Here is a 27,834-nt window from a genome sequence, read left to right on the forward strand (position 1 = left end):
GATCAACAAAAAAAACTAAAAAATTAAATAAATTATTGAAAAAGTGCACATGATGCAATTAAATAATTTTTACTTTTCAAATAATGGCTAATGCAAACACTAGTGGTATGAAAAAAAGGAAAAAGAAAAGAAACAATTGTTCTAATTTGGGTTTTAATTTTTGAACATCCAAACACTGATTAGTTGACAAACTCGTCCGTGCTATTCTTTGATAAACAATTGCAGTAGAAATATGTAAAATTTATGAAATTTCCCGATTATACCCAAAAAAATAAATTCGCACTAGGGGATATATTTTGTACTTTGTTGTATTTTCTGTGTACTTTTTTTTTTTTGAAGAAAGGTACGTGTTTTATCTAATTGCAGTTTTGTTTTTCTTATTTATTTATTTATTTATTGGGCACTATAATGTAAACAAAGGTGAGTGTTTCGTAAAATAATCTATTGATCAGCATAGTACACCTGAACTAAAATAATTGGTTGTCATGAATTGAAAAAATAATAATAGGCTATAATATGTGAAATTCAACCCTCAATCTACCTATAAATCATCTACTTTGTAATTAACTTGCGACTCTTGTATACCCAATGTTCTACCTTACTTCTTGCATCCCAAACGTGTTTATTGGCATATTAGCGTTGTTTAAACTTACCTACAAACATAACAAGTAGTGTTGCTTCAACTGGCATAACAAACTAATTAAATTTCAGACAAAATTACTCAAATCTTTAGAAAGGACAATTAAATAATGGAGAAAATTTACGGCAATGTTCAGTATGTTCTTGTAGTATATGTTGCTTTAAATATGGATATTTTTAAAAAATAAATATATTCTGGAGAATGTTGATATCTTATCCTCAATTGGACCAGCTGGTGTATCTAAGTATGATAACATTTTAGCACACAGTGGAGGAAGCTCATTGTTTTATCAAAACCTTATCATATCCAATGGTTTTCAATTATTTGCATACAGTAACTTACCATATACTGATTACAATTTTTCGCCAATACATGGTGCTTCTTTTTCTGTTTCGATGGTGCTTCTTTTTGTTTCAATGATTATTTTTTCAATATTTTAGGCTTTGGGAATTTTTTTTGATTCTCTTTCCTTTTTTCTCGTATCCCCTCTCTTCTCCTTTCTCCCGACACCCCTAATGCCCCCCATCCACCGTTGGCCACCACCATCGCCGGCAACCACCTAACCACGTCGATGGTGGTGGCACCGACCGACGATGCCAATGGAATTTGGGATGACGGTGATGGCCTGAGACAGGGGAGGATAATGAAGAAGAATAAAGGAAAGAGAAAAAAACTTTTAATGTTTTTTGATATTTTGGAATGTATATTTTAAAATTTTTAAAATACTTTTAGAGAGTTACTATAAAAAGAAATTATAAAGAACTTGTTTTATAATATTATTTTAAATTAATTTTCAAATAATTTTCTATCAAAACAAACTAATATTGCATTAAACTTCTAAGAAGTAATTTGACGAGTTGGCAAATTACAATCAAAGAAGACAAAGAATCATTATCTTGATATTGAAATTTTTTCTATGCCATAATTACTTGTCTAGGATTTACATGGAAACTTATGAAGTGAATGGAGTGATAAACACATTGTTGTTTGAATCCAAAATCTGTAATTTTTCTACAAAAAATAGAAAATGCAATCCAAACACAACTTTAGATTTCCAAATTTCAAACTTACCCACTAAACCGAAGTTCCTTGGTTTTAACTTCTTAAATGTCACATCCGCTATAAAAAAAAAATTGTTAAAAAGGTAATAGCATGTAAGGCCATATTCAAATGGTTCGATAAAAAGGAATATTCTTAACAGGTTCAATGTAGAGGAGGTGCGCGGTGCACCCAGCCGTCAGCCAGGGAGGTGGGTGGTCCCTACTTCCAAATGTTTGCGGCCGGGAAATAGGCTGTCAGGTTCAACGCACACCCCCAACGTTTCATAAATTACACAATTGGTCAACGTGGTCCTCCTGATTTTCTTTTGTGTCCGGTCCACCGTGGTATAGTTGAAATAATTTTTCGAAATCTCAAATGGTCGTAGTACAAATCTCATGCTTATACTCCCGCAAAATGAAGAACCCGTAATTGACACTTCCCATAATTAATTTTGTTTGTGGCTTATAAGTTATAACCAAACTCTCTTTTCCATAGAAATTAAACAAAGAGCGAATGGCACTTCTTCCAAGTATTTGAGTCCGTCATAGAGCAAAGCAAATTGGGTATTAATATTACTGTTGCACAAAAATTATAGTATAGCTCAGGTTGGTGAGTTGTCTAAACAAACTACAACTTGCATCTTTTTAAATTGTGATTGCTTGTAAAATATATTGTTTTAATAGAAGTGGATTATTTTATGCTTTATGCATTTACATGGACCAATTTGAAAGTGGATACTACTTGGCAATTTGGTATTGAATGAGGAAAAAAAAATAGATAAAGTGGACTTGCCAAATGTAGTGCATGATTAGAAGAAACTAGTTTGTTAATTATATTTTTTTCAATGGTGTTCTGGTGCACGTAGACATGGTAATATGTCCCATATCCCAATGGGCTATCTATGTCCACAGAGACTTTGAGCGAGATGCGTTTATTAATTTTGAGGTTGGGCTTGACATGGGATTAATGCTATTTACATCCATGAATTATAGGAATTCTTGAGAAATACTTAGGTACTTATTAGGACCCAAATATCTCATCATAAATTTAATTAGTGTCCAAAAAACTTCTATGTGAACAATTTGCAAACCAAAAATACGGGCCTAATAAAAGAAGAATACGCAGTGCAATTTTCATTAAGTACCAGTACTTTTGTGTCATAATACTGAAAAAAAAAAAAAGAAATCTGATAATGTGTATCATTATCCTTATACTATATAAGAATGAGTTTAGGGTAAAGATGTTCTTTGGATTTCAACCGTAAGGGTAGGGCTATTTTGGGAATGTAAGAGTTTGAAGTGCAATTGGAGTATTGAATACAAGTCACTATAGCTAATTTAGTTTTGTTGTAATTACTTAGATGTCATTTTAGACATTTAAAACTAGGGGTGACAGATATCCGATTGAACATTGGGTATAACTAAATTCAGCTCGTGTTTTAGTGAAATAACATAAAAGCCCTTCTAATCATTTAATTGTATTAACATCCAAGTCTCTTAATTTTCAAAGCATTTCTCATCAGTTATCTGCAAACATATGATATATAGATATTAAGACACAATTAATGCCAATTAGTAGAGAAGTTTGCTTTCTTGGCCGTTACCCCCATCTGTTCATATTCATTTCATTTACTTACAACTTTCTTCCACCACAATCATGTAGCCTATTAAATTTGGATATTGCTATATTAGCTACTCCTCTTCCCCATTTTGCGACACCTTTCTCAATAAGTATATTTTCTTTAGCCAATCTACTTTTTTGTTGTAAAAAATCTCAATAGGTATGTTTTCTTTAACCAATCTACTTTTTGGTTGTAAGAAATCTGTAATCTTGAAGGTTGTATGTGTGATAATTTTTTAGTATTTTAATTCAATTGTCCATATTAGATAGGCATGATAGGGAGGAGATCGCATTTGTTAATTATTATTTGTGGTTTAAAGTAAGTTTATCATTATAAATTTGTCCATATGCAGATTGCATCTACTTTTGTTGTTTTAATTATTAGTTATGATAATTTTCAAATTGTTTGTTATTTTATTGATGATTCCATTTAGGCAAATTTTTCACTTCATTTGATTTGCCAATAGGTTTAACTATCTACTTAAAACTATTTGGCTGCAGATCTAAAGTATGTACTTCATTACTTTTAATTGTTTTCTTAAATTGAGTGGTCTAAGATGTTTTAGTACTTTATTTGACGTGGTTATTCCTCTAAATTAGCATTTGAGTTGTTGTATATCTTTGCAACTAGATCAAAAACTGATGTTTAATGATTGTAATCCCTATCCAGAAGGAGATGCTTTACTATATCTTCTAAATCATACAATAAATCATAATTGATGGATTGGTGAATGTGGAGATTTCATGATGATATGTCCTTGAAATCAATATAAATTGAAGAATTTGGCTTGCAAGAACTGAAATTCCACTAGCAATGATTTTCTTCAAATATGCTAATTGTTCAAATCTCACTTATATGACAAGATAATGTGGTGGATTGCCCCTATATTAAGATCAAATTCAAACTAAACAATAGATTTTAATATCCATAAAGTGCATGAGCAGATATAAATAGATCTTTTATTTTATTAGGTTAGATGCAAAATAGTTGATTGTATCTTATAATTTTGTTTCATTGCATATTAGTATATTTTTTAACTCAATATATAACTTATGATTTTTCTATTTAATATCATATATTAAAATTGTCATACTTCAATTCTTATACTACAAAATACCAAATAATAATTATTAACCATCTTTAATTATAAGTACTAAACTCCCACGCGTTGCGTGGGCTTTTCCTCCTAGTAGTAATAATAAGTACAAGTCTTTTTGCATTTTCATAGTACATGTGTTTCCTCAACTAAAAATTTAGCAACATTGGAAATCAAATATAATATATATGTATATATACACACACACAAAACAAGTAAAAGAAGAAATGAGGAAAAAGAGAATTCATGAAAATATAAATTTACAATAAGACCAAAGAAATTTAATAAATAAAAAATGTTAAAAGTTATATATGAAAAATAGCAAGGTTGCATTTGAATTGAGAGATTTAACAAAATATTTGAAGTCTTTTCAAATTCCTCTAATTGTTTATATTATTTATAAGATATTTGAATATGCAAATTATCAATTATTATAGTGTTTAAAATGTATTTTAATAATTTATGAATTACAAATTATAATATTTCTTAAATAGTATAAACAACAAGAGCAATTTGGGTGATAGGTTGCAATTTTATCATTTATTTTATTATTAATTTTTCCTATTACTTAACCCAATGTGAATTAATTATTAGATTCTACTCACTTTTAGTATTTTACATATATTTCAGGGAGTAGAACGAAAATACCATAATAAGTGCCGATTTGACAGTTATCAGGAAAGAGTTCAAGTAGCAGGCATCCAGGGCATTTTTGGAACAAGGAGATACAAGTCCTTTTTAGTAATTCGCAGAGCGCAGCATTAAAAGGAGGAACGAAGGGCTGAAGTGGGAGTCTTCTTCTTCCTCTCCGGAAGGGGGCCGCCGCGCAAGGAGAGCAGTTCTTGAGCATCAGATCTTCACTTTTCCCTGGGAGACAGTGGATGAGGCAGCCGGCTTCATGCTTAGTTTTTCGTCTTTAGCTTAGCACAAATTGTTGACTTTTCCTTGAAGTTTTACCTTTTGCTTTTGGGACTTACGAATGTCAGGAGCTTAGCCATTGCTGGCTTTGACTTTTCCTCTCTAAATGCTGGTTTCTTTTCCTTTGTGCGTGAGACGAAGCGAAACTATGAATTGCCTTTCGTAGCTTTTCTATTTATTCACATTCGGACGAGTTGGATTCTCCAGAATTTCAACGGACAATGGCCGCTGTTTCCTTTTCAATTTCCCGTGGATTTAGTTCAGCAATTATGAACTAATTTTCCAATTCTAGTCAAGGAGCAACGAAGGCTCTGGATTGCCTGAAAATTGTGAGATCGATTTAATTTAATCTTTTTCCTTTATTTATTGGTATTCGCATATTCCCTGGTTACAGTGCTCATGATTGTTTAATTAATTGATTGTCTTGGATCCGGATAATTAGTTAATTCGATAATCTATTGTCAATTGGGACGTTAAATCCGTAATTGTTTAATTGTCTCAAAATAGTGATAACTGGCATGATTGGATTCGTGTCAGGGGGGTACGCGGGCTAATCTAAAATAACCCTGGTAGTGTGTTATTTGGTTAGAATAGGGCTCCTCTAATACGTAAGGCAATTGGGGAATTAAATTCTATGGGCGTACCTAGGATTATTTCTCAATTAGAGCAGTGATTAACGGGCGTACCTTGATCACCGACACAGTAAGGAGGGGTTGACTGCCATCGCTTGTTTGGTAGTTATAACCTATTTATTGATGAATAGTTGGAATTGCCTTTGCTTCAATGATCAACTAGGTGAACCATTGCTGAAGTTATTCCTTGGCTAGATCCTCTGATTTTAGTAAATTGTTATTTAATTTCTAGTTGGCTATTTTATTTTTATTATTTTACTTTTAGTTGGATTGCTTAAATTGTTACCCCTGAGATAAAAACACCCCCTTTGTTACTGTGAATTTAAAAAGAAACAATTACTCCCAATCCCTGTGGATTCGACCCTGCTTACCACTATCTACAGAAATTAATTTTAGTTTGAGCAGGTTTTATTATTGCACAGGTTTCGACAACCTGTCATTGGGTAGTGTTCAATTCCTCCATCAAATTCCCTGATTCAAATGAAGCCTAAAGAAGAATTAAACAAAAAAGAACACTAAAATAAATAAATAAATGAGCACATGAAATGGATTTAGATAATGTATGAAATCAAGTTAAATCCATTTCAAAGTGATCTCATCCAAAGAAGTATCAAAATACATAGGGGTAGGGTTGGACTTGTGTCCTTATTGCTTAGTTTCCATCTCATACCCAAAAGCACATTCCGCCATTTTGTCATCTCTAGGTGCACTCATTATATGAATATATATATTTTTTCACAACTATTGCATATTTATATTTAGGCATTTTTTCCGAATTAACTTCTCTCCTATAATAAATTAATACTTGGAGACCTCTCTTAACAGCTGTCCCAGACACTTCACAAACCCTTCTTAATTTTCTTTTCAGAGTCAAGCACTCATTATGAGTTACATACTCTGTTGACCAAATATATATATATATATATATATACACACCAGAAAACTTATAGCCATCCACCGTAATTACCGTGGGGACAAAAGTTCAAATTTATCACCTTTCGGCTTCTCCACCTATTAAGAGTCGCAATTTCGTTAATACAACGGTCGAGACTAGATTCTTAAACTCCAAAGCCCAAATTAGTAGGGTATGAGCTGGTTTTTCTCAATGTTGGAAGGCTACTTAGAGCCCATTTGAATTGCGATTATCTTAAGTTTTATTATAAAAAAAATGTACTATAATAATTTGATGTATGTTAGGTAATAGAATGATAGAGAAATATGTTTTAAAAAATGTAAAAAATTTTGTATGAAAAATGACAATCCACATAATTTTCATTTTCAGCAAAGTAACGTGAAAAAAAATTCTCAAATTGCCGTAATTGTTAGAAAATCTACCTTTTCATTACCAAATAGTAATTGAGAGTTTTCTAACAAGTTATTTTATCGCCAGTGATAAGTTTTCAAATTCAAACATGGATGAAAAATAAGAGCTAATTACTTAGAATATGGATCAAAAAAAAAAAAGTCGCACGTTTATCGTTCTGACAGAGGCCAACTACAAAACTATGGGTACCGGGCAGTGTCAGTCCCGGCACCCAAAAAGATCAAAATTTTTTTCTTGACCTCTGACACTGCTTCCGGGTTGACTGCAGCCTTCTGCAAAAAACTGACTGCCGAGCCAATTTTTTTTAAAAAAATTCCAAACATTGAACGTGCCGGGCTGTTCAAGTAGAATGATACGCTTCAATGAACATGAAAAACAAATGGGGCAAAAGAAGACCTGCATTTCTGAATTCAACAAGCCACAGAATTAAAGCGGATATGAGAATGAACATAGATTACGTCTACGGTGGAAAGTTCACTTTTCTGCGCATAATAGGCAGAAGCAATGCAAGAGGCCAATTGTACTATGTGGAAATGCACAAAGAAGGATATCCGGACATCACTAGAGAAAGCGGGTTATACATGGATGAAAAATGTAATATATTTTAAAATTATAATAAAAATTATCTTAAAAATTTGTTCATCATCTAATGCCCAATACTTATATTTGATAAATTAAAATAGTTAATTAAATATTCTATTATAATATAAACAAATATATGTCATTGAGTTGATTGAATAATATTTTCTTTTTTCTTTTTTTGGCATTTGAACTAATTGTCAATTAAGTTTCAATTGAAATAAAGATTTTGAAAATTTTGTGAGTCCTTTATTTTGGTAATCACCTTTATTTATTATTATAATCATAATACCTGATCATAACCGATTGAAATTCATATCCACAAGTCGTATAACGATTTGTCCCCATACTATTTACAACTAAAGTTACTATATACTCAAATTAAAATTTTCTTTTTTCACTAAATAACCTTTTATATATGATTTATGTGTTATCATTTGTTTGTAATTAATTTAACGAAAAGATGCTCTTTAGGCTAATATGTTTTGATAATGTGGATTACTTTTAAGGATTTTAATGAGATTTAGACCACATTTTTTATGCATTCAATCTAACTCACATTTTATTTCATTTGAAATATAATTATTTAAAACATAAGGGACCAAAAAATATAAACCTTGTCAAACTTTTGACTAATTCTAACTTGATTTGACCGTTTGATATTATAGTTTTGTATTAGTTGTCTTAAATTTGGCTAAAATAAAATATTTGCTATCATAATTATTTTGGTCAAAATATCACGGATTAGTTTAACTGATAGACCAAACGTTGGGGGGACCAAAATTGCGCATGTTGCTTTTTTTTAATCATGTTTGATATCCCAACTCTTTCATTTATATTTACGCCTCAATTATTTCAAATATGAAACTCAATTTAAAATAAAATATAACCGATTCAACGTTTGGAATTTTTTTTAAAAAAAATTGGGCTGGCTGCCGGGCTGAGAGAGCCCGGCAGTTAGCTTTTTCCAGAAGGCTACCGATTGCCGGGCTGACAAATCCTGAGCCCGGCAGTCAGTTTTTTGCAGAAGGCTGCCAGGCTGACAAGTCCCGGCAGCCATCGAATTCTATGTCAGAGGTCAAAAATTTTTTTTTTTTTGTCTTTTTGGGTGTCGGGCTGATACTGCCCGGTACCCATAGTTTTGCAGTTGGCCTCTGTCAGAACCATAGACGTGCGACTTTTCTTTTTTTGATCCATATTCTGAGTAATTAGCCAAAAATAAGTGAGTGCGTTTGGATTGCTCTAATCTGAATAAATTACTGATAATGCGGCGAAGGATGTTTGGACAGGTTAAATAATCCAGCAAATGTACTCACACCTGATTTTTTTCCCAACTCTTGCCACGTAAGCATTTTTTTAGTACTTTACCTCAACACTTAATGGATGAACGGCTGAAGATTACTTCCCGTTATTTTTGTCCCTTTGTGTATGCACGTTGTGCCACAGTGCAAATCACACAAAGCTGCAGGACGCTTTACTCTTTACGAATCAACCACCCGGCAGCTTGAGCATTTACAAAACTAAAGAACAGTCGTCTCTCTCCACCAAATATCCATAGCCGTCGAAAGCATGTGCATCTGAAGTACCTTTCGCAGGCGTTGGCAAGCCTCAAGTTTTAGGACGAAGAGTTGATTTCTTCAATTCAAGGCAAAGCACCGATCAATTAACAAATTTTTAGCGAGATCGACGGATAATTTGCTAATTCGGCGAAGGAAAAAAAGGTTTTGGCAGAAAAATTCCAGCTAAATCCAAGGTATTTCCTCAATCTTTCACTTTTATTTTCTCCGCGGGTCAAGAAGCCTTCATTTTCTATAGCTGCACTGCAGGTGACCTTCTTTTAGCTTGCTGGGAAGTTACTTTTCGAAACAACTAATTTGCACCGACCCAGATTTGCATGTTTTGACCTGTTGTTATGGGCTGATGTTCTGATGAAGTATAGACCAAAAAACCTATTTTTAGATCCAAATAGTGGCGGATCTGATCATCTAGTGTAGTTGTATTAAGTTGGTCATTTATGACCTGTTAATTGTTGATGCCTTAAAAATTCTGGATATAATTTAAATTGTTTAACTTGTTTGAATGTGGATCGTGGTACTAGAGTTTTTTCATATTTCTCTGAAGTTCATCAGTTAGCAACAAAATAATTGGATCTAACAAAAGATCCGCTATTCATAATTGTTACGCAAAGCAATTAACCAACAATTACATATCAACGGATTTGACATTGTAGTGCATTTTTTCGTTTTGCACCAGGAAAGAAAAAACAATCCGAAGTAGGCCATATCTGAACTTATTTCTGTGTTTTGGCTGCCAGATTTTCAAATTAGTTGAATCAACTGGATAGAATCTTATCTGATATTATGTGGATAAAACTAATAATTTATTTCAGTACCAATGGCTGTTTCACTAGTAGTTCCCCATGTTAGAATTTCTGCTTAAAAACAAATACCTATTAAGTGGCATATGGTGGTATTAGGATTTTGATTGCCAGTGGTACATGTTACACATCAATGGGAGTGGCTCTAGTTTATTATGCTCAGTTTTTTCCTAAGAGAATGGAGAGGCTAGGTCGTAAATTCTATCTCTGGTTGTGGCGGATATTTTTTTAATTTTTTTGTATACTGCTGCTCTGTTTTTTATCTCCAAACGGCTCAAGATTGCTTGGTTGTCTAATAGAGAGTTTATAAATTGCACGCTACTCTGTGGTAGCATGGGTGTCCGATTATTTATCCTGTACAATATTTATTTATCCTGTAAATGGGTGTGATTGGCATGGGTGTCTGAGGGGTCATCTCTATTTGCATGCAGCCAGGGAACGAATATCAACAGAAATTAAGAGACTTGAAAGATCCCGTTTTTAGATCCATAGGTCTGGAAATGTATATGTAGCGAGATGGAACGGTTTGTTATTATTTCTGCACAAATATTTGTTCCAGGTCATTGAAGCTAAAATTGCTTAAAAGTTAATTGAAATTGAAGAGGCACTAAGTTATTATTTTGTTGCTTAGAAATGAGACTGTTGTAGCATCTGTTAAAATGCATTCATTCATTTCCGCTTACACTCAGAACGAAAAATGAAAATAAATGGACTTATGAAAATAAATTTCCTTTGCTGTATTCATTCTTTAGCTTGAACGGATACTTGGTGTGGACTTTGTTCAAAAGTGGGCTCAGTAGTAAAAGTAAAAAAAAAATGACATCTGCTGCACCTGTTTTGGATATAGGTATTGCAATTTGCGTTGCTATGTGTTCGATTGGCTCAATACAGCGCTCATTCAACCAATGACCGCAGCTAAAAAAAAAATTGACTCCCATTGTAAGTCCCTCTAACCTTTATAAGTATCAAATATTCGTACCAATCGTGTATAACTGAAATCAATTCTTGTATTTGTAGCCTCTCCTACTAGCTGCACATCCTTTGAGTCTTCCAGCTCATCCATCGCTTCAAATAACTATCAACTGTGTATGGAGAACTACAATCAACATGTAAACCACGTTTGCCCTTAACACTACTACTATTCTATTTACTAATTTTTGGGGCAGAATTAGTCACATTTACCTGCCATGTTTTAACTTTTAATGGCAAAATTTGTGCGCTTATATGTAGCAGATGAACGAGAAGTTGCAGTGGACTTCTACCATGGACTTCAACTTCATCACCACCTATGTTGAGTGGAAGCAAACGAAGAAATGGGACAATCACAAGACAAATGACCAGAATTATGATATGCTTGCCACATGTTTGCGGGAACAATTTGAGATGCAAGTCACCGGAGGCCAATGCCAATCAAGAATGTATAGGTTTAGGAAGAAGTGGAACGTGTTTGCCAATTTTCGTGGTTTGTCATCGAAAGCGGAGACTGGGATTGGCTGGGATGAAGAGAATAACTGCTTTACGGCTTCCGACGAGCACTGGGCCCAAATGGAAGCGGTAATATTTTATTGAAATACCTGCTGCTTATTCTTTTTTTTTTTTTTTGTGCCCAACTTGCTGCCATACTAATAGCTATGCAGACTAGTGTTGAGCCGAAGTGTATACCAAAAACACTTAATCAATTTTTAGATGATGGCAGTTAATAATCAAACCAGGTTTATTGCTTTCACCAACCACTTTCAGCGTGTTGTATCGTTGCGTTTTTTTTAACATAAGCATATTATTTGAGAAAGCTTCTATCATATTACAGGGCCGTACATTCCTCCTACTTCTCATAAATTTAAATGTTGGAGGAGAACTAACTTTTTTGTTTTGCATTGTCTAGGTGAACAAAGAGTACAAAGACTTCAAATTGGCTGGAAGTTGCTTCCTATATGATCTGTATACTCCAACAACATTGGGAAAAACTGCAACAGGCAGCTATGCACAATCTGCAAAGCAACCTGTCCCCGAGGGCGAACACCGACGGCCAGTTGTTGGAAAGCCACAAAACAGCAAAGGAAAGGCTGCAGCCTCAAGTTCAGCTGCCTCTGGCTACCAGCAGTACCCTTGGGAGGGAGAGGACGTATACTACGTACCTCCGGTACCTGGAGCGGCATCTGGAAAGCGTCCTGCCTCAAGTCTTGGCACTCCCGGAGATCGTGAGGGATCTAGAGGTGCTAAATCAACAAGATCATCTAGTGATAGGGAAAGACTAGATGATGCAATCAGCAAAATCTCTCGCGTCACCACCGCTTCGCTTGAATTTAATCAAAGTCGGTATGAAGAGGAAGCAGAATACAGTGTACCGGTAGTTCAAGACATGGTGAAAAATATGCAACTTCCAAAATCGGTTAAGCTGAAAGCGACAATGTACTTTGCCGAAAGAAGAAATGCGGGACAAAGATGTGCATTCGTACGCTTTGATGACGCCAAGCGCTATGATTACATTGAACTCATTATGGAGGAGCTTCGCTATGGCAAGCCCCCGCAGTGAAGCATCAGATCTGTGCACAACGGCTTCTGTGTATTTCCTTTGTCAGCTTGTGTCAATTTCCTTTGTTTGCTTGAAATTTCTGGAATGGTGGCTGAACTTTACTTAGCTTCTGTATCGGTTGCTTCTTTATTATGTGTTCTGGACTGCAATTCCTAGACTTGTGTCTTGAGATGTAGCATTTGTTAAAAACAAATGAGTGTACTTTCTTGAATGAGTGTATGTTGAGCGTATTTATTTGGTTATTCAAAATGCGGTCATTATAGAATTAATGGGTGGCAGTGGACTATCCTATTATGTATTTACAATTGAGTGTACTTATGGGGTGGCTGCCGACAGCTTGTTGAACTTTTATAAATGGGTGGCATCAGGCTTGTAGCCACCAATTTTCTGTACAGGTTTTTCGTAAAGAATGAACGGCCACTTGTTGTGTATTATTGCAGGTGCTTGAGTGAATTGTGAAATTGGTAAATGAATAGTGACGTGGCTTATGTTTGCTTGGTCTTTATAAAGGGGACATGGGAAGGATTTGTGTAATCCCAAAAGTACGGTTGCAAGTGTTAGGACATTTCAAGGCTAGATATCGTACAATTGCACCAAAAGTCCCACACCTTCTCAATTTTAACTTCAATTTATTGTGAGAATTCGAGGTTCTTGATTTGTATCTGATTTTTATTCACTATTTTTAGGTCTGACTGATTGCTGGATACTTGCTAGTTCCCACAAAAAAAAAAAGAAGCATTAGTTTCTGTTTCTGAAAAGTTCTTCCCTTTCTGTTCCCAGCTGCAAGATCCCTACTAGGCTACTACAAGAAGATATAAGTTGGTATATCTATTTTTGCACACTCTCCCTGTCTGTTTGCTTAGCATATCTAAGGGGGCGCTTGGTTCAAGCTTAGGAATTGGAATTGTAATTGGAATCATAGACTCTGGTTTTGGAATTAAAACTTTTCATTCCAATATCTTGCTTGGTTCACACATTGGACTTAGCATTATTCCAATTCCTGATACTTGGTTTGATGAGTGTTTCGGAATTAAATGCAATTAAATTCCAAATTTACCCCTGATATAACAATTCTTCTAAAACAAAAGAATTACACATACGACAAATTAACATTTTCATAATTGTAACTACAATAGTGATTAACTTTTTGATAAAACATAAGAAAATCATAAATAATAAAAAAATTAATACCAGAAAATAAATATAGTGGCTGCATTAGTAAGGAGTAAATTCCCAAAAAAAGGAGTTTTTAAACAATCACCCAAAAGGTGACGATTTTTTAGTCTCTTCCCAAAGGGTGAAAAATGCATCCAAGGAATGTGTTCTTCCAAATAAAAACGCAACTTTCAAATACGTTATTTTATGTTTTGAAAATTTGTTTAAATATGAAAAATTGGTTAAATAGCCCATAAGATACCAGCTCTTTATGGGAAACTGGCAGGTTTTGTATCAGCTTTATGGAAACAATTGATTAAATAGTGCCCAAAGGAAAACTAGTATGTTTTGTATTTAACATAAATTAAATATGTGAGAGTTAAAAAAAAAAAATTGCCCATAAGATACCAGCTCTTTAAGGGAAACTGGCAGGTTTTGTAGTATGTTTTGTACCAACTCTTTATGGAAAACATACCAACTCTTTATGAAAAAAATTGATTAAATAGCGCCCAAAGGAAAACTAGTATGTTTTGTATTTAACATAAATTAAATATGTGAAAGTTAAAAAAAAAAAAAGAAATTACTTATAAGATACCAGCTCTTTATGGGAAACTAGTAGGTTTTGTATTTAATACGCTATTTAACCAATTTTTTATATTTAAACAAATTTACGAAAATTAAAATAACGTATTTGAAAGTTGCATTTTTATTTGGAAGAACGCATTTCTTGAATGTGTTTTTCACCCTTTGGGAAGAGACTAAAAAATTAAGGTGTTCCACAAATTAACTACAACTCCTGATCAAATCCTGTCTGGGAATCATGAGTGCTTTTTCTTAAAGCACTCAAGGTACGAACCTCAACTTAAAATGGCAATGTACATTAGTTTGTCTTTTATCTTAAAGCACTCAAGCTACGTACCAAAAGTCCCACGCATGTAAAGCACTAGTGTTTTGTCTATTCTACAAAATTCAATGTAGTCACGATAGAGAGTCAGGAATATATACACATTGGGAAAAAAAAAAGCACTACTGTTTTGTCTATTCTACAAAATTCAATGTAGTCACCATAGAGAATCAGGAATATATACACATTGGGGGAAAAGAGCCGACAACCTGTACAATGATAGCAAAAGCAGCCTGGTGGGAGTGGTCATATCTGGTAAGCTTTGGCATGTGAAACAATTGTCCAAAGGAATGACACCAACGGCCAAAAGTTGGAACGGTGGCATATTTTGTCAACAAGGGCCCGGGTACAAGAACAATAATGCGCCCGTGCTTTGAAAAGATAGCAAGTCTCTAGAGCTCTATATGTTAACAAGAGCCCGTGTCTATGCATATCATACATTACAATTGTCTACTTTGGGGGAAAGCAGCAAGAAGCACTCTACTGCTTTGAAGACAAAGCTGCCGTTCGTCGAACGACATAACAGAACGCCCGTGAGTAGAAGGTTTAAGTATCGGCTCTCAGTTTTTTTTTAATAAAAGCTCCCTTGTTCAGTTCTTGCTTAACTCCGTTGTTGTAATATTCGAAGGAGAAAGCCCACTTGGTGTAACTATATACTCTCTTGCTGTGTATTTACTCCAGGAGATATGAATCGCTTCCGAAATAGTAGTTCAAGCAATGACGAACCATCAGATGATGACCAGGATGCCTTGCTACTTGGACTTGCAGCTGAGTTGATACTTCTACATCCGGAGGCAGAAAGGTATGGAGGTCCGAAACTCAAAATTTCACACCATGATGGCTTACTCACAGGGCGTCAATGGGTTGAGGAGTTGATCAATGGTCACTACAGACGAATTATCGAAAATTGTCGTATTTCGGTTGACAATTTCCTCCTACTTTGTGACATACTAAAGAACAATAATTACGTACCTCAAAACTATCAAAAACGAGTGGAAATTGAGGAGGCACTGGCCATGGCTTTGGTAATGGTAAGTCATAGTGCCCGACAACGAGTTTTGGCAGAGCGTTTCAATAGATCAACGGAGACAATTAACCGCAATGTAAGGGAGGTCCTGCGCGGTCTTTGTATGTTTGCTTCACAAATAATTCGCCCTTTTGACTACGATCAGGTGCATCCAAGGATCGGGAATTCGACAAAATACTACCCGTGGTTCAAGGTTAAGCTGTGAATGATCTAAATTCAAAATGACAAATTTTGGCAGTGATCTTCCATCTGAAAACTCTTATTATGCAGGATGCAGTGGGAGCAATTGATGGCACTCACATTCCGGCGTGCCCACCCTCAGGTCATCAAATGGCGTATACAAATCGACATGGATTTCAGTCGCAAAATCTACTGGCAGTATGTGATTTCGATATGCGATTCACGTACATCTATGCTGGGTGGGAGGGAAGTGCACACGATGCCCGAGTGTTAGATGATGCTCTGTCACACCCGTCAGACTTCCCAATGGCACCTGAAGGTAACTCTCTTGTATTATATTTGCTGCACCTATTTAAGTATATGCTACTTTTTGGATGGTGTACATAAATCATTTACTACACTTTTGTCACACATAAGTCCATAAAATAGTGGATTTATTTTTTTGGCTTGTGCTATTAACAACTACTTACGAATGTAACATTTTTGAAAAGTAATTTTAGAACTTTAAAAAAATTCCGGATATTTCAGTAAGACGATAATTTTTTCAATTATAAATCTCTGTTTGTTCTATTTAAATTAGCTGGATTTTAAACAAGGTAGTATATTTTTTAGTGGTATTTTATTGGTCAACATATAGTACTATAAAGTTGAAGCAATAAAAGGTAAACTGCCATCATAAAACTGACACCTGTCGTTTTTCGATTTAAGGTAAATACTACCTTGTAGATGCTGCATATAAGAATGTTCCAGGCTTTTTACCGCCGTATAAGAATGCAGCACGGGCCGGTCCAGAAAAAATTTTATTTAATACGCGCCACTCGGAACTTAGAAATGTCATTGAACGAACCTTTGGAGTTCTGAAGAACAGATTTAAATTTTTGAAGGGACCGGTTCCAAATTTTTATATGACCACTCAAGTCAATGTTGTTATAGCTTGTTGTGCATTGCACAACTTTCTTCGCTTACACCAACCAGGTGACGCCCATTTTCAACTGGCTAAGGACGGCAATGTTGGATTAGAGCACCAACAGGGTGGCGGTGAGTTACCTCACGTGCAGCCATTGAATGCATCCCGAGCTGAGGTTATGGCTTGGAAAGCTAGGCGAGATGCGATTGCAACTGAAATGTATGGCGCGCAACGTAGGAGAAGGCGTTAGAAAGTCAGGGGCATAATTTGGACCGGCGTAATACTAAATAATGGCTGCACCGGGGCCGCTCTAGTTGCATTTCTGTTTTTTGCAAGGGAAATGGGTGGTTGCCAAGCTTTTATTGAGGGTATAACGAATAAGCTTCCATTCCTAGATATAGAAGTTTCGGAAGTTCCATGTAATATTTGATAAGATGTGTGTGGTTTGTATTGTATTAATCTGCTTTTATCCTAAATTGAAAGTTTATTTATAAACAATTTACTTAATGTGCTCCAAAATGAATGGAATGAGTTCCCATTGCACTCAAATAATTGTTAAGCTATCCAAACACTTATTTGGAATAAATTCGACAAATAATTGTTAAAGTGTCCAAACACCTATTTGAAATATACTCATGTTATCCAAACGATTATCTTTCACCCATACTTTTCAAAAAGTCAACAAATAAATATTTGCACAATTATTCCAAATAATCCACTATCCAAACGCACTCAGTATTTCTTGCAAGGACATTAAACTCCAAGTCACACACACACACATATATATGTATCAGCCCGGCACCCATAGTTTTGCAGTTGGCCTCTGTCAGAACCATAGACGTGCGACTTTTCTTTTTTTGATCCATATTCTGAGTAATTAGCCAAAAATAAGTATTTCTTGCAAGGACATTAAACTCCAAGTCACACACACACACATATATATATATACTATGGAGGGACAGCCCGCGCGACGCGCGGGAATTTAGTGCTTGTGATTCAAGATAATTAATAATTATTGTTTAATATTTTGTAGTATAGGAACTGAAATATGATGATTTTATCATGTGATTTTAATAGAAAAATCATAACTTACATAGTGAGTCAATAAAAATAATGTGCAATGAGACATCCTTATCGTTATACTATATAAGAATCCGTTGTGATCAAAGGTTATGTTTGAATTTCAACTGCAAAGATAAGGGTAGTTTGAAAATGTAAGAATGTTTGAAGTGCAATTAAAAAGTATCCAAAGGTCTCTTCTAAAACTTATCCAAGATGATAAAATATTTTAAAGTATCAATTGGACCCTTCATCTTTCGAATCTATATATGTTCGTGAAAGATCCCTCAAGCAATGCTTCTGATTTCTCCCTCGACTTAACCTCAACCTGAATTATCAAGTCAAGTTTATCCATCAATCACTTTGCGTCCAATCTAATCTAAAATAATTTTATTTTTGAGTAACTATTTATATAATTTGGTGGGTATAATACGACTTAATCACATGTTTCTTACAGAGATAATAATGCCCAAAAATGATAAATAGATAAGAAACTTAAGTGGTCTTTTTCAAAATTTTGTAGAAACTATTCAGATTTGGTGTTTTTTGCTTGGGGCATTTCTTTATAATCTTATAAATAAGTTCAAATCTGCATAATTGTTAAAGATCTGAATTGAAACTATATTGATTATAAAAAATTGGTGCAAATAATATTTTCTAAATTTGAAATTGTAGAAAATGGTAACTAAAATCAAAAGAAATTTCTCATATGAATTCGAATTGCAAACTATAGATAGAAACTGCTTAATGATATTTTTTCAATGTTTACTTGTATAAGTATTCAATATAACATCTCTACTTAATTGACTTGTTTGAACTATGGATAATAGTTGCTTCAATCAAATTAAGAAACATTATTTATCATTGTACAACATACAATTATGAGTAAATGAATTAATACAATGCAATAAAAATGGTAGTGTAGCTAAAGCATTTAAACTCATCAAGTTCCACTACAATTTCTTTTAGATAGCATAAAAAATAAATTTTTTGTATTTGAAACTATATAAACAGTATAATACAAGAACGAGATCATAACATGGAAAGCAAATAGAGTGCAAATGACATCTTAGTACTATGTAGCATGATTAATTTTCTTTTTTAGTTTCAATGAAGTACAAAATTCTAAGTTAATAAATTTTACAATCATAAAATTCCCAATTAAAATAAACACAAGCTAAATTTCAAATCATATTACATGAAAAAATAACTACTTGAACCATAATTGTTGGAATGTAGTCAATAGATCCCTGGAGTCAAGAATAATAGGAGAAAGTTCATGAAAAATAAGGTTATTTGACTTAAATAAAGAGATAATACCTTGGTTGAGAGGGAGAATATGATAAAATTGCTTTTCTGATTATTTTAGAAAGTGACAACATTATCTCAAATTGTACTTTGACCAGAAATAGAATCTCTGGGATCTACTAAGAAAAACAATACAATTAGTCAGTTTTTGAAATTAGAAGTATCAAAAGGCAAACTATATGGAGTTCTTGAATAAATCAATCATCAGAAAAAAAAACTACAATCGAAGAAGACAAACCCAAAGAACTCACCTCAATTTAAAGGAAAAGTTATGAATTCCACCAAATATTTAATAGCCATAATAAAATTAAAGAGGTGAAACCAAAAAAGAAGAAAGGGTATCAGCTAAACATGGGGACATAAATATGATAATTGATTATTCAGATAATAATAAAGTTAATTAATTTTAATTAAAATTCAATTATGTAAACATCCAATTAATTCCTTAACGGATGAGAAAGGTTTCAGGAAATTGGAAGGCTTGGATGTTAGTATAACAAATGATTAAAAGGACTTTTATGTAATTCTATCAAAATACAAGTTTTATTCAGTTGTACTTGATATTCAACTTGGTACCAAATATTGTAACATACCAAACATGCCCCTAACCTTAAATGTCTGAAAGGTTATATAAGTAATTATAGTGAAATTAAATCTATAATGACTTGTACTCAATGTTCTAATAACTCTTCATACTAGGAGGCAATAACGCGCTTCGCGCGATAGTAATGTAAAATGCCCATTCCATTTCTGAAGTAAGAAAAATAACATTTTATTTAGAAATATACATTTTTTAGTATATATATACCATGAGTCTGAAGGTTTGTTGATATTTCTTGGCTACGAACTTTCATGGAAGTTGCTAAATTTCTAAATTTAATGGAAGTGCTTTGGAACTTCCAAAGCCTGAATTTCTAAATTTGCTAAACTTTGCTAAACTTCCAAAGTCTGAAATGCAAATTTAAATTTCTAAATTTTTAATAGGAACTTCCAAACTCTGAAGTTTTGTTAATGCAAATTTAATGGAGCATTTTTCTAAATTTAATATATACCAGCCATTTGTTTTTTGTAACCAAAGGTAGGATCAACTTTATTGCTAAACATCAAAGTTTAATAAGTAATGCCGTTGGAACATCCATTATGAAAGCTTCAATTGTTGTTTACAACAGTAGGAACTTGCTAAACATTAAATTTGCAGTGCTTTGGAAGCATTTTTCTAACCAGAACTTTTTTCCATTAAGAACATAAATACAACAAATGCCGTGCATTGCGTTGAAGCAGAATCAGCGTAAATCAGATGTGCCATCAAATGAAAAATGCAAACTGCCATAGAAACAACTTCTCTATTCCTTTGTGGTCAAACACCAGCACAGCAAAGGGAGTCTTGGATTGTGGAATAAAAAGCAATATCTGGCCATTTTTTAGATCATGATCAATAACAAAACGGTTCCAGTTTTGATCAAAACATCTGCCGGTCATACCAACATGAAAATATTTATGACTATTTGTAAGAGTTATAGTCGTCGTACTATCTTCATTTAGCCTTAGATTCGCAAATTCTGGCAGATCCTATAAATGTATGAAAAAAAATTGTGATAAGTAAATACACATATGTACAAAAGAAAGAGAGTTAATAAGGTTAGAGAATGCAAAACTATACCAGCTTGTACTTGTACTTTGATAGATAAAATTGATAGAAGCAATTGAATGTAGTCCAGTCATGTTTTAGGAATGGATTCATAGATGAGACAATACGATGGAGAACTGATTCTGAGGTTTCATGATTTGTTTATAAAGTAACAAAAGAAACCATATCAGCCATAATAAATACCGTCTAAGCAAAAAATATATATATAATGGTAGTAATAAATACCGGATTCTAGGACCTCATGAATTGTCCTTAGTCCTTGTAAGGAAGTAATGGTAGTAAAACAATCCTTTCATCATGGCTGTTGCTCGTCTTCTCAGCGAATTTTCGTCTTTGGAGGCCAGAGAAGCTTGAAATATACAAAGTGAAATTCAATAAGACACTTCACACTAAAAATGACATTACTTGTTTTGTATATAAGAATGACATTAATTGTTTTGTATATAAGAAGTCATTTTGTTTTAGACACATTAACAATTATGATATACCCAATATTTTTATAGGTTATTATACAAACGTCATAAAAAGAAAACCAAGACCTAAATTGTGGAACTGATTATAAATTAATTACTGTGGAAAGTATATTTAAACTATTAATCTAATCTAGGATGAACACAAAAAAATGAAAAAGTAATGTGCAAAAAAAAGGTGGTCAAAGAATTGAACTTATTTCAGAAATAATGAACCAAATAAAGAATCAATCTTAGGAAAGCTGTATGGTCTCGTCTTACATTAATTTCAACTTTGTTCTCTATATGATTTCTTGATTCTTTACCCCAAAGTCTTTTTCTCCCATCAAGAATGCTTCAGAAATTATATGATCAATACATACCTAGCTATTACAGAATGGCAACAAACTGAAATGGCAACAACCTAGCTATTACAAAATTTCTGTGCTTGAGTCCTCTAACAACTATAACTACATAATACACATTAACTAAAAAACATCCAATGAAACTGCACTCATAATCAAACGACAATGCCTAACATAGGACAGCAGATTCCTTCCTCTTTACTGCTTAGCCACATGAGCAGTCAGTTCAGCATTCTGCAGCAAAAAATCAGAAGCATTCAAAATCATTCAAAATAACCAATGAATTCCTAGTCTGCACACACTATTTATTCAGTCAAAAGCATTCAAAATCATTCAAGAAGAATAAGTGTAATCATTCAAAACAGTACTCACACAAGTAACTTATGAAGATGCCTTTATACACAACGCACCGAAGCAAAAGTAACATCTCGCAGAAAGAACCAAACACAGAAGAACATCATTTACAGGATATAAAACAGCATTTGTCAAAGTCTGAAACAAAAAAGAAATCTCTAATACAATTCATCTTGCTTTAGCATTCCAATTGATCACTTTCAGAAAAATGAGCTAAAGTAATAAATTTCCACGAACAATAGAATAAGTTAGTATAACAAAGAAATCATAATCTCAAATTCAGAGGCAAAAAACAAAAAAAAAAAAAAGAACCCTTGTTTTGACAAATATAACAAGTATGATAAAAAACTGACAAATGTCGTCATGGAGCGGAAGACATTTCAAATTCAGTTAAGGAAAAATAACTGATACAGCCTTTTTTTATTGTTTCCATCCCACACATCAACATAACCATCACAACCTCAAGTAGCAAATGTACCATAGCTACAAATCAAAATCAGTTTTGAGACAGATTTTGGCAAAAAGCTCAAGGTATTCAATCAATAGATAATTGTAATAGATCCAACTCAATCACTCAATATATCTAGAGTTGATAAATCAAGCACATAGGCTTATAAATCATTCATAGATACATTGACATTATAAATCATTCTCTTTTGTTTGTTCCATTCCAACTCAATCATTGACATAGCTACCTTAAGAATACATGGATCGGCTCCACTTATCAAGTTCAAAAAAACAGATGTTTCCTAAAGACGCATAGTTATGATGAGAAGCTTGAAGGTCATGATTGCCTGGGGAATATCTAGAGTTGAAAATTGGAAATCAGGAAAGATAAATTCAGGTTCGATCGCTTATTCGTAAGCTGTTAAAGTTTTGAACTGTCCCCATAATTGATTGTTTTTGCCTTGTTTCTGCAATTATCTCTCATATTTGTTTACAGTAAGCACCATCACATCAAGTAAAGAACACTTCTCTTGCACCCTATATCAATCTGACATGATTCCATCTGGTACTGAGACTACCAAAACCCAAGCTCGTAGCCCAAAGAACCTACAACACTTTGTTCACCATAGCTGAAGACATACTTGGAACAACTAAGGTACCATATACTTTCTTTTTTTTTTCAGTGCATAGGCAGACACAAACATATAGAGTTATAATAAATCACACACACCTCAAACAAAAGAGAAATGAATTCTTTCATATCTTGATAAACACTTCAAATGTATACTAATCCTATGTACAACCAAGTAAAATGACATTGATATGGTATGAAGAGACATAAACATCAGCTTGCATGTACACTTCAGAACCAAGATTGATCAATGTCCTCAGACTGGTTACACTATTTTTCTCCAATGTCTCTATATTTCTTTTCCAATCAGAGCTACAAGAAGTTAAGAGAAAAAAAAAGTAAAGAAGCATTGCAGGTCAAAGGGAACTTGTGCAAAGAAGTAGGAGTCAGAGCAATAAAGGTGAGTAGTATCAATACCCAAATGCAAGAAAACTTAAAAGGATACAAAACTTTCTGTTGTTCAAATACCTCGTTCCTGCAAAAGAGATACCCAGAATATTAGAAATTTGGCATATAACAGAAATTCCGTCTCCAAATTCGCAACTTAATAGTGAAATATTAAACAGAAAGTAGGTAAGTACTCCAACTCATATAATCCCACTGCTGATGGTAATAAGCTCAATAAAGTGGTAACAGGGGATGGTTCTCCAAATAACAACTGTAAGCGGGTGAGTTCAGTATGAGGCAACCAACGGATTCCCACCCACACCTCCCCGCCTCAAGAAAATAGAAAAAGGAAAAAAGGGCGAAAAAAAACAGAAGGAAAAGAAAAAAGAAAGAAAAGGAAATGAATATTGGCAATATGGGAGTCAAATGAAGCAAAGTCTAATCTATTTATACACAAAAAAGGATCACTCTCTTCCAGTTTCAGATCGTTAGTTTTCACTACTACAGGAAGTTCAGCTACCGCCCGCTAGAAGCTAAAAAAAAAAAAAATTTAAAGACATCGAGTGAGAGAATTGGGCTCCAAAACACCCTTCCGTACAATGATACAAAGATGGAAAAAGGACAAAAGAAAATGAAGAAAGTTACAGGTAATAACCAGAAATTAGCTAATTCAAAGTCCTCCCAAACTGTTCAATATATTTCTTATCTGCATTGGCTAGGCGATCTTGAAACTGCACCCACTCACTTCTGCACCTCTCTCTTACCTACCAAATTAGATAGAAAAGAATTCAAGCTAGTTACTTGATGTTTGGACAAATCTAATGAAATTCAGTTCAATGCAAAATCATGCAATTCAAACAGAGTGCAGATATAAGACCTATGAATCCTAATTTAAACATGATTGTTAGAATGTAGGTGATATAGAATAACTCAGATTACCATAAAATTGGATGAAGAAGCTTTCAGAGTTGACTTTTGCAAAAAAAAACGAAGGACAAAGAAAAGGCCTCAATAAAAAAATATACAGAAAGGTTGAAATGGAAACCGAACAAGTAACAGCTTACATACCCCTTGCCAAGGAGCTTTTCCATTTTCAGATTGACCCTGGAATCAACGAAGCTGAAGCTGTTAGCATCATTATCAACAAAACAAATCTAAATGAGGGGAAACCAGATCAAGGGACAAGTAGGATAACTGACGTGGAAGAAAAAAATGTAAATAAGGGGGTTGCTGCTAAAAAGTTGCTTATATTATAAATGAAGAACCATTTGCTCAAAAATGGAAATTAAAGTTGAACAGAACAACATTTGCAAACAACTAAACTTCATTATTTTAATCACCTCTAGGAAAAGGAAAAACAAGTCCCGATGGTTGTAATAAAGTAGTTAACTGACCTGACTTCCCAGAGAAGGAATAACTTGATGAACTATCCACTGAGAGTCAACCACATCAATTTTCTCATGTGCAGGCTGCACAGGCAAAATACACTTACAATGAAACTGATAATACGCAGACATCCATTTGAAATAAATACATGTTTTCCAATTTTATCTGTTTTACATGCCACTGTCCCGCAGATCTCTCCTTCCAACAGGAATATGAAAAGCAGGTAGACAAGCCTTCTTTTCTAAATCTTTCAAATAATACAGTGATAAGAAACAAATAAAACCACTGACCTCCACACATCTCCTTAGCGCAAAATCCAATCCCCAACCATGCACCAAATCATTCTAGAAATGTTATTGAAAGTAAAAAATCAGTGTGAGCTCTAAGCTGGAAAGAACCAAGGCTAATGAGAGCAGCTAAAAGCAAAAATAGTTGGAGGTACAACAAGGCTTAAAACATACGTATACAAATGACAAAGTTAGAGAAGGGAACCTGAATCATATGCCAAACACATCGCCAAGCATCCCGCGAGAAAACAGGAGCCACAATTTCCACAAAGCTGAATTCAAAAAGGAAAAACACAAGGGAAAATTAGTTGAAGGTAAATGTTGAAGCCACCCCAATCCTTTATACTTTTCTTAACTATATATCTCCATTTTAAGGGCCTGAGCATAAATCATGGGTCATAACTCAACCTACAAACACTACCATAAAATCAAATTTTTCAACAATAAGACGTGATATTGCTATGAGATGTCTTGTGGCTAAGCTCTTCTATTTGGCAATGGTCAACCTGATGAAGAAATATGACCATCAGAGAAAGTGAGCTTCTTGTTTCTGACAATTTCAACTTCCAAGCCATGTAAATAAACAATAGTTTCCCAAGACAACATTTTTGTTGTTTTTCAGTTTAATATTATTATTTTCTTGGGTTAAAGAGATTGACCTTCGGAAAACCAAACAATCAATCTCTGGAAAATTTAAATCTTTGGAAAACCAAACAATCACTCGGAAGAGAAAAAACAAATCCTTTTCAGGTTTGGATTATAAGAAAATAAAAACAAGAAAAACAAACTGCATGGCTCCCAAATTGCCACTCAGTCAATCAAAAGAACAATGTATCAGTTCAAAACTACAAAATTCAATCTATTATGATAAGTGAACCCTGCTCAATTACAATACAATCTCATCTCATACTACCTGGGGTCAGTAACTTGCTATCATCTTCTTTCCCGCAGGTGTCTCTAATATCAGAAAATAATGTTTCTTCCATTTATCTCCTTTTTGAATGCGAAGAATTAGCATAAAAGTCCTTAAAAAGTTATTCATAAAGAGGTTAACATATTTAGTTAACTCTACACTCATGACTGTAAGCGTTGGTAGATTTATTAGTTTCAGATACTAAATGATCCTCAGATATCCATTAAATATAGAAGAGATAACAATTCAGACAAAGCCAGCAATTCTAAAACCCAAACTGCTAGCCGAAAAATCGTGGAATTTTACACAAATTATACCAAAACCTCCAATTCTCTTAGCTAAATATAATAAATTACCAAAATTTACGAAACCCACAATGGGTATTAGGGCAAAATAATTCCCAAGGTCGGTTTTTTTCTTGAAGTGGTTCGATTATTAAAGAGGGGAAACAACGAAAGAGAACAAGATTTCCTAATGTTGTGCACCAATTAAGGACGATATACTACTACTCCGTTGAAATGTAGATAGAAATTCAGATTAATTGAAACAAAAGAAAAAAGAGCGCGGAAGAAAGTTGAAGAAAGTATACCTCCGGTTGCAAGGTTATTCTCGGTCTGAAGAACCGCGATACTCTGCATCTTGGACGCCGTCGTACTCGTACCTTCTCTTCTGTCTATCTCCCTGAGATTAGCTTTCCTTTTTCAGTTCAAAAACTTCTACTGCGGATTCCGTCTGTAAGTAGTAGAGAGCTACATTAGAAGATGTGGCTGGAATTTGATGATGGGGAGGAGAGGGAAAGACAAGTAAAGAGGGGCAGCCAAACAAACGGCTTCGAGAGTCCAAATCCCAGCTACCAAAGAAATCACAAACCAGTCTCCTAAAAGCAATGAAAAAAATGCTTGCACAACAAAACACAAGAACCATTAGCATCAAACAAGTTTTTACAGAGGAGGAGAAAAACATGAATACAGAGCAACCTGAAGAGAAGACCCGACCTCACTGGAGAGAAAGAAGAAAGCACAAGATCTGCAACCAACAGTGAAGATGGCACGTCCTTGGGCGGTAACAAGCCCGTGGATGAGAAAAAAAAGCAGAAAACTGCACGTCAGTGGACAAGGGACAAAAGAAATACGAACTTTAGCAAAAAAAAAAAAAGAGGGGCAGAGCAGAGGCAACCTGAAGAGAAGATCTGACCTCACCGGAGATGAAGAAGAAAGCCTATTACAACAAAGGAGGAGGTCAACAAAATTTTGTACCAGGTTCCAGAGGATGCGGATAAGTGATAGAGCAACATTATCCCAAAAAAAAACCAAAAAAAGAAAGAAAGAGAATGTAGTGGGAGAGAGAATGCAGCGGGAAGAGAGCAAATGCAGCAGAAGATCAGAAAGACGGAAGCACGGGCACATGGGACACTGGCAGGCGAGGCCAGATGGGAAAACTAACGCGCGATGCGCGAACAACATGATGATTCCAATCCACATGCCGGGCACGTGAGAGGACGACGAAAATTCTGACTGAATGGAGTTGCCATGTTATCTACTTATGTTGATAAACAAATTTCAACAATCTTTTTATCTTCTCAATTACCTTTTTATCTCATATCATCACATCACAAAAAGTGCTACAGTAATTATCTCAAATAAATCATACAAATAAACGCCTATCT

At 34.1% G+C, this 27,834-nt stretch overlaps 2 protein-coding genes and 2 long non-coding RNA genes across 24 annotated transcripts; 2 read left to right on the plus strand and 2 right to left on the minus strand.

Annotated features, from left to right (window-relative positions):
* Window positions 1-9,244: 9,244 nt before the first annotated feature.
* Window positions 9,245-13,026, plus strand: LOC113743477 (uncharacterized). Of its 2 annotated transcripts, none has more exons than XM_027271495.2 (5): window positions 9,245-9,604; window positions 11,076-11,167; window positions 11,246-11,337; window positions 11,462-11,782; window positions 12,111-13,026. In XM_027271495.2, the coding sequence occupies exons 2-5, from the start codon at window positions 11,134-11,136 to the stop codon at window positions 12,759-12,761; spliced, it is 1,098 nt and encodes a 365-aa protein (XP_027127296.1). In that variant the 5' UTR covers window positions 9,245-9,604; window positions 11,076-11,133; the 3' UTR covers window positions 12,762-13,026. The 2 variants fall into 2 exon arrangements, with proteins under 2 accessions (XP_027127296.1, XP_071905247.1); XM_072049146.1 differs by having other exon boundaries at window positions 9,469-9,604; window positions 11,459-11,782; window positions 12,111-12,972.
* Window positions 13,027-15,192: 2,166 nt separating this feature from the next.
* On the plus strand, window positions 15,193-17,410 carry LOC113687635 (uncharacterized). Of its 2 annotated transcripts, none has more exons than XM_027205201.2 (4): window positions 15,193-15,364; window positions 15,502-16,040; window positions 16,118-16,346; window positions 16,736-17,410. In XM_027205201.2, exons 2-4 carry the CDS (start codon window positions 15,507-15,509, stop codon window positions 17,182-17,184), a joined length of 1,212 nt encoding a protein of 403 aa, XP_027061002.1. In that variant the 5' UTR covers window positions 15,193-15,364; window positions 15,502-15,506; the 3' UTR covers window positions 17,185-17,410. The 2 variants fall into 2 exon arrangements, with proteins under 2 accessions (XP_027061002.1, XP_071904257.1); XM_072048156.1 differs by having other exon boundaries at window positions 15,193-15,353.
* Window positions 17,411-20,492: 3,082 nt separating this feature from the next.
* Window positions 20,493-21,164, minus strand: LOC113743372 (uncharacterized). The gene is made up of 2 exons (XR_011813959.1): window positions 20,962-21,164; window positions 20,493-20,870 (listed from the first exon to the last, which is right to left on the minus strand). It is a non-coding gene; the product is annotated as an uncharacterized lncRNA (long non-coding RNA).
* A 488-nt stretch (window positions 21,165-21,652) lies between these two features.
* LOC113688243 (uncharacterized) lies at window positions 21,653-27,675 on the minus strand. 19 transcript variants are annotated; one of them, XR_003447924.2, is made up of 10 exons: window positions 27,363-27,675; window positions 27,146-27,194; window positions 26,758-26,900; window positions 25,461-25,527; window positions 25,259-25,312; window positions 24,977-25,051; window positions 24,651-24,686; window positions 24,238-24,346; window positions 23,613-23,670; window positions 21,653-21,997 (listed from the first exon to the last, which is right to left on the minus strand). It is a non-coding gene; the product is annotated as an uncharacterized lncRNA (long non-coding RNA). The 19 variants fall into 19 exon arrangements; XR_003447921.2 differs by having other exon boundaries at window positions 27,146-27,222; window positions 27,345-27,675; XR_011814519.1 differs by adding an exon at window positions 23,402-23,507 and having other exon boundaries at window positions 23,641-23,670; window positions 24,651-24,707; window positions 26,758-27,222; window positions 27,345-27,675.
* Window positions 27,676-27,834: the final 159 nt, after the last annotated feature.

The sequence above is a fragment of the Coffea arabica genome, chromosome 5e, assembly GCF_036785885.1.
Source record: "Coffea arabica cultivar ET-39 chromosome 5e, Coffea Arabica ET-39 HiFi, whole genome shotgun sequence".
Lineage (NCBI taxonomy): Eukaryota > Viridiplantae > Streptophyta > Magnoliopsida > Gentianales > Rubiaceae > Coffea > Coffea arabica.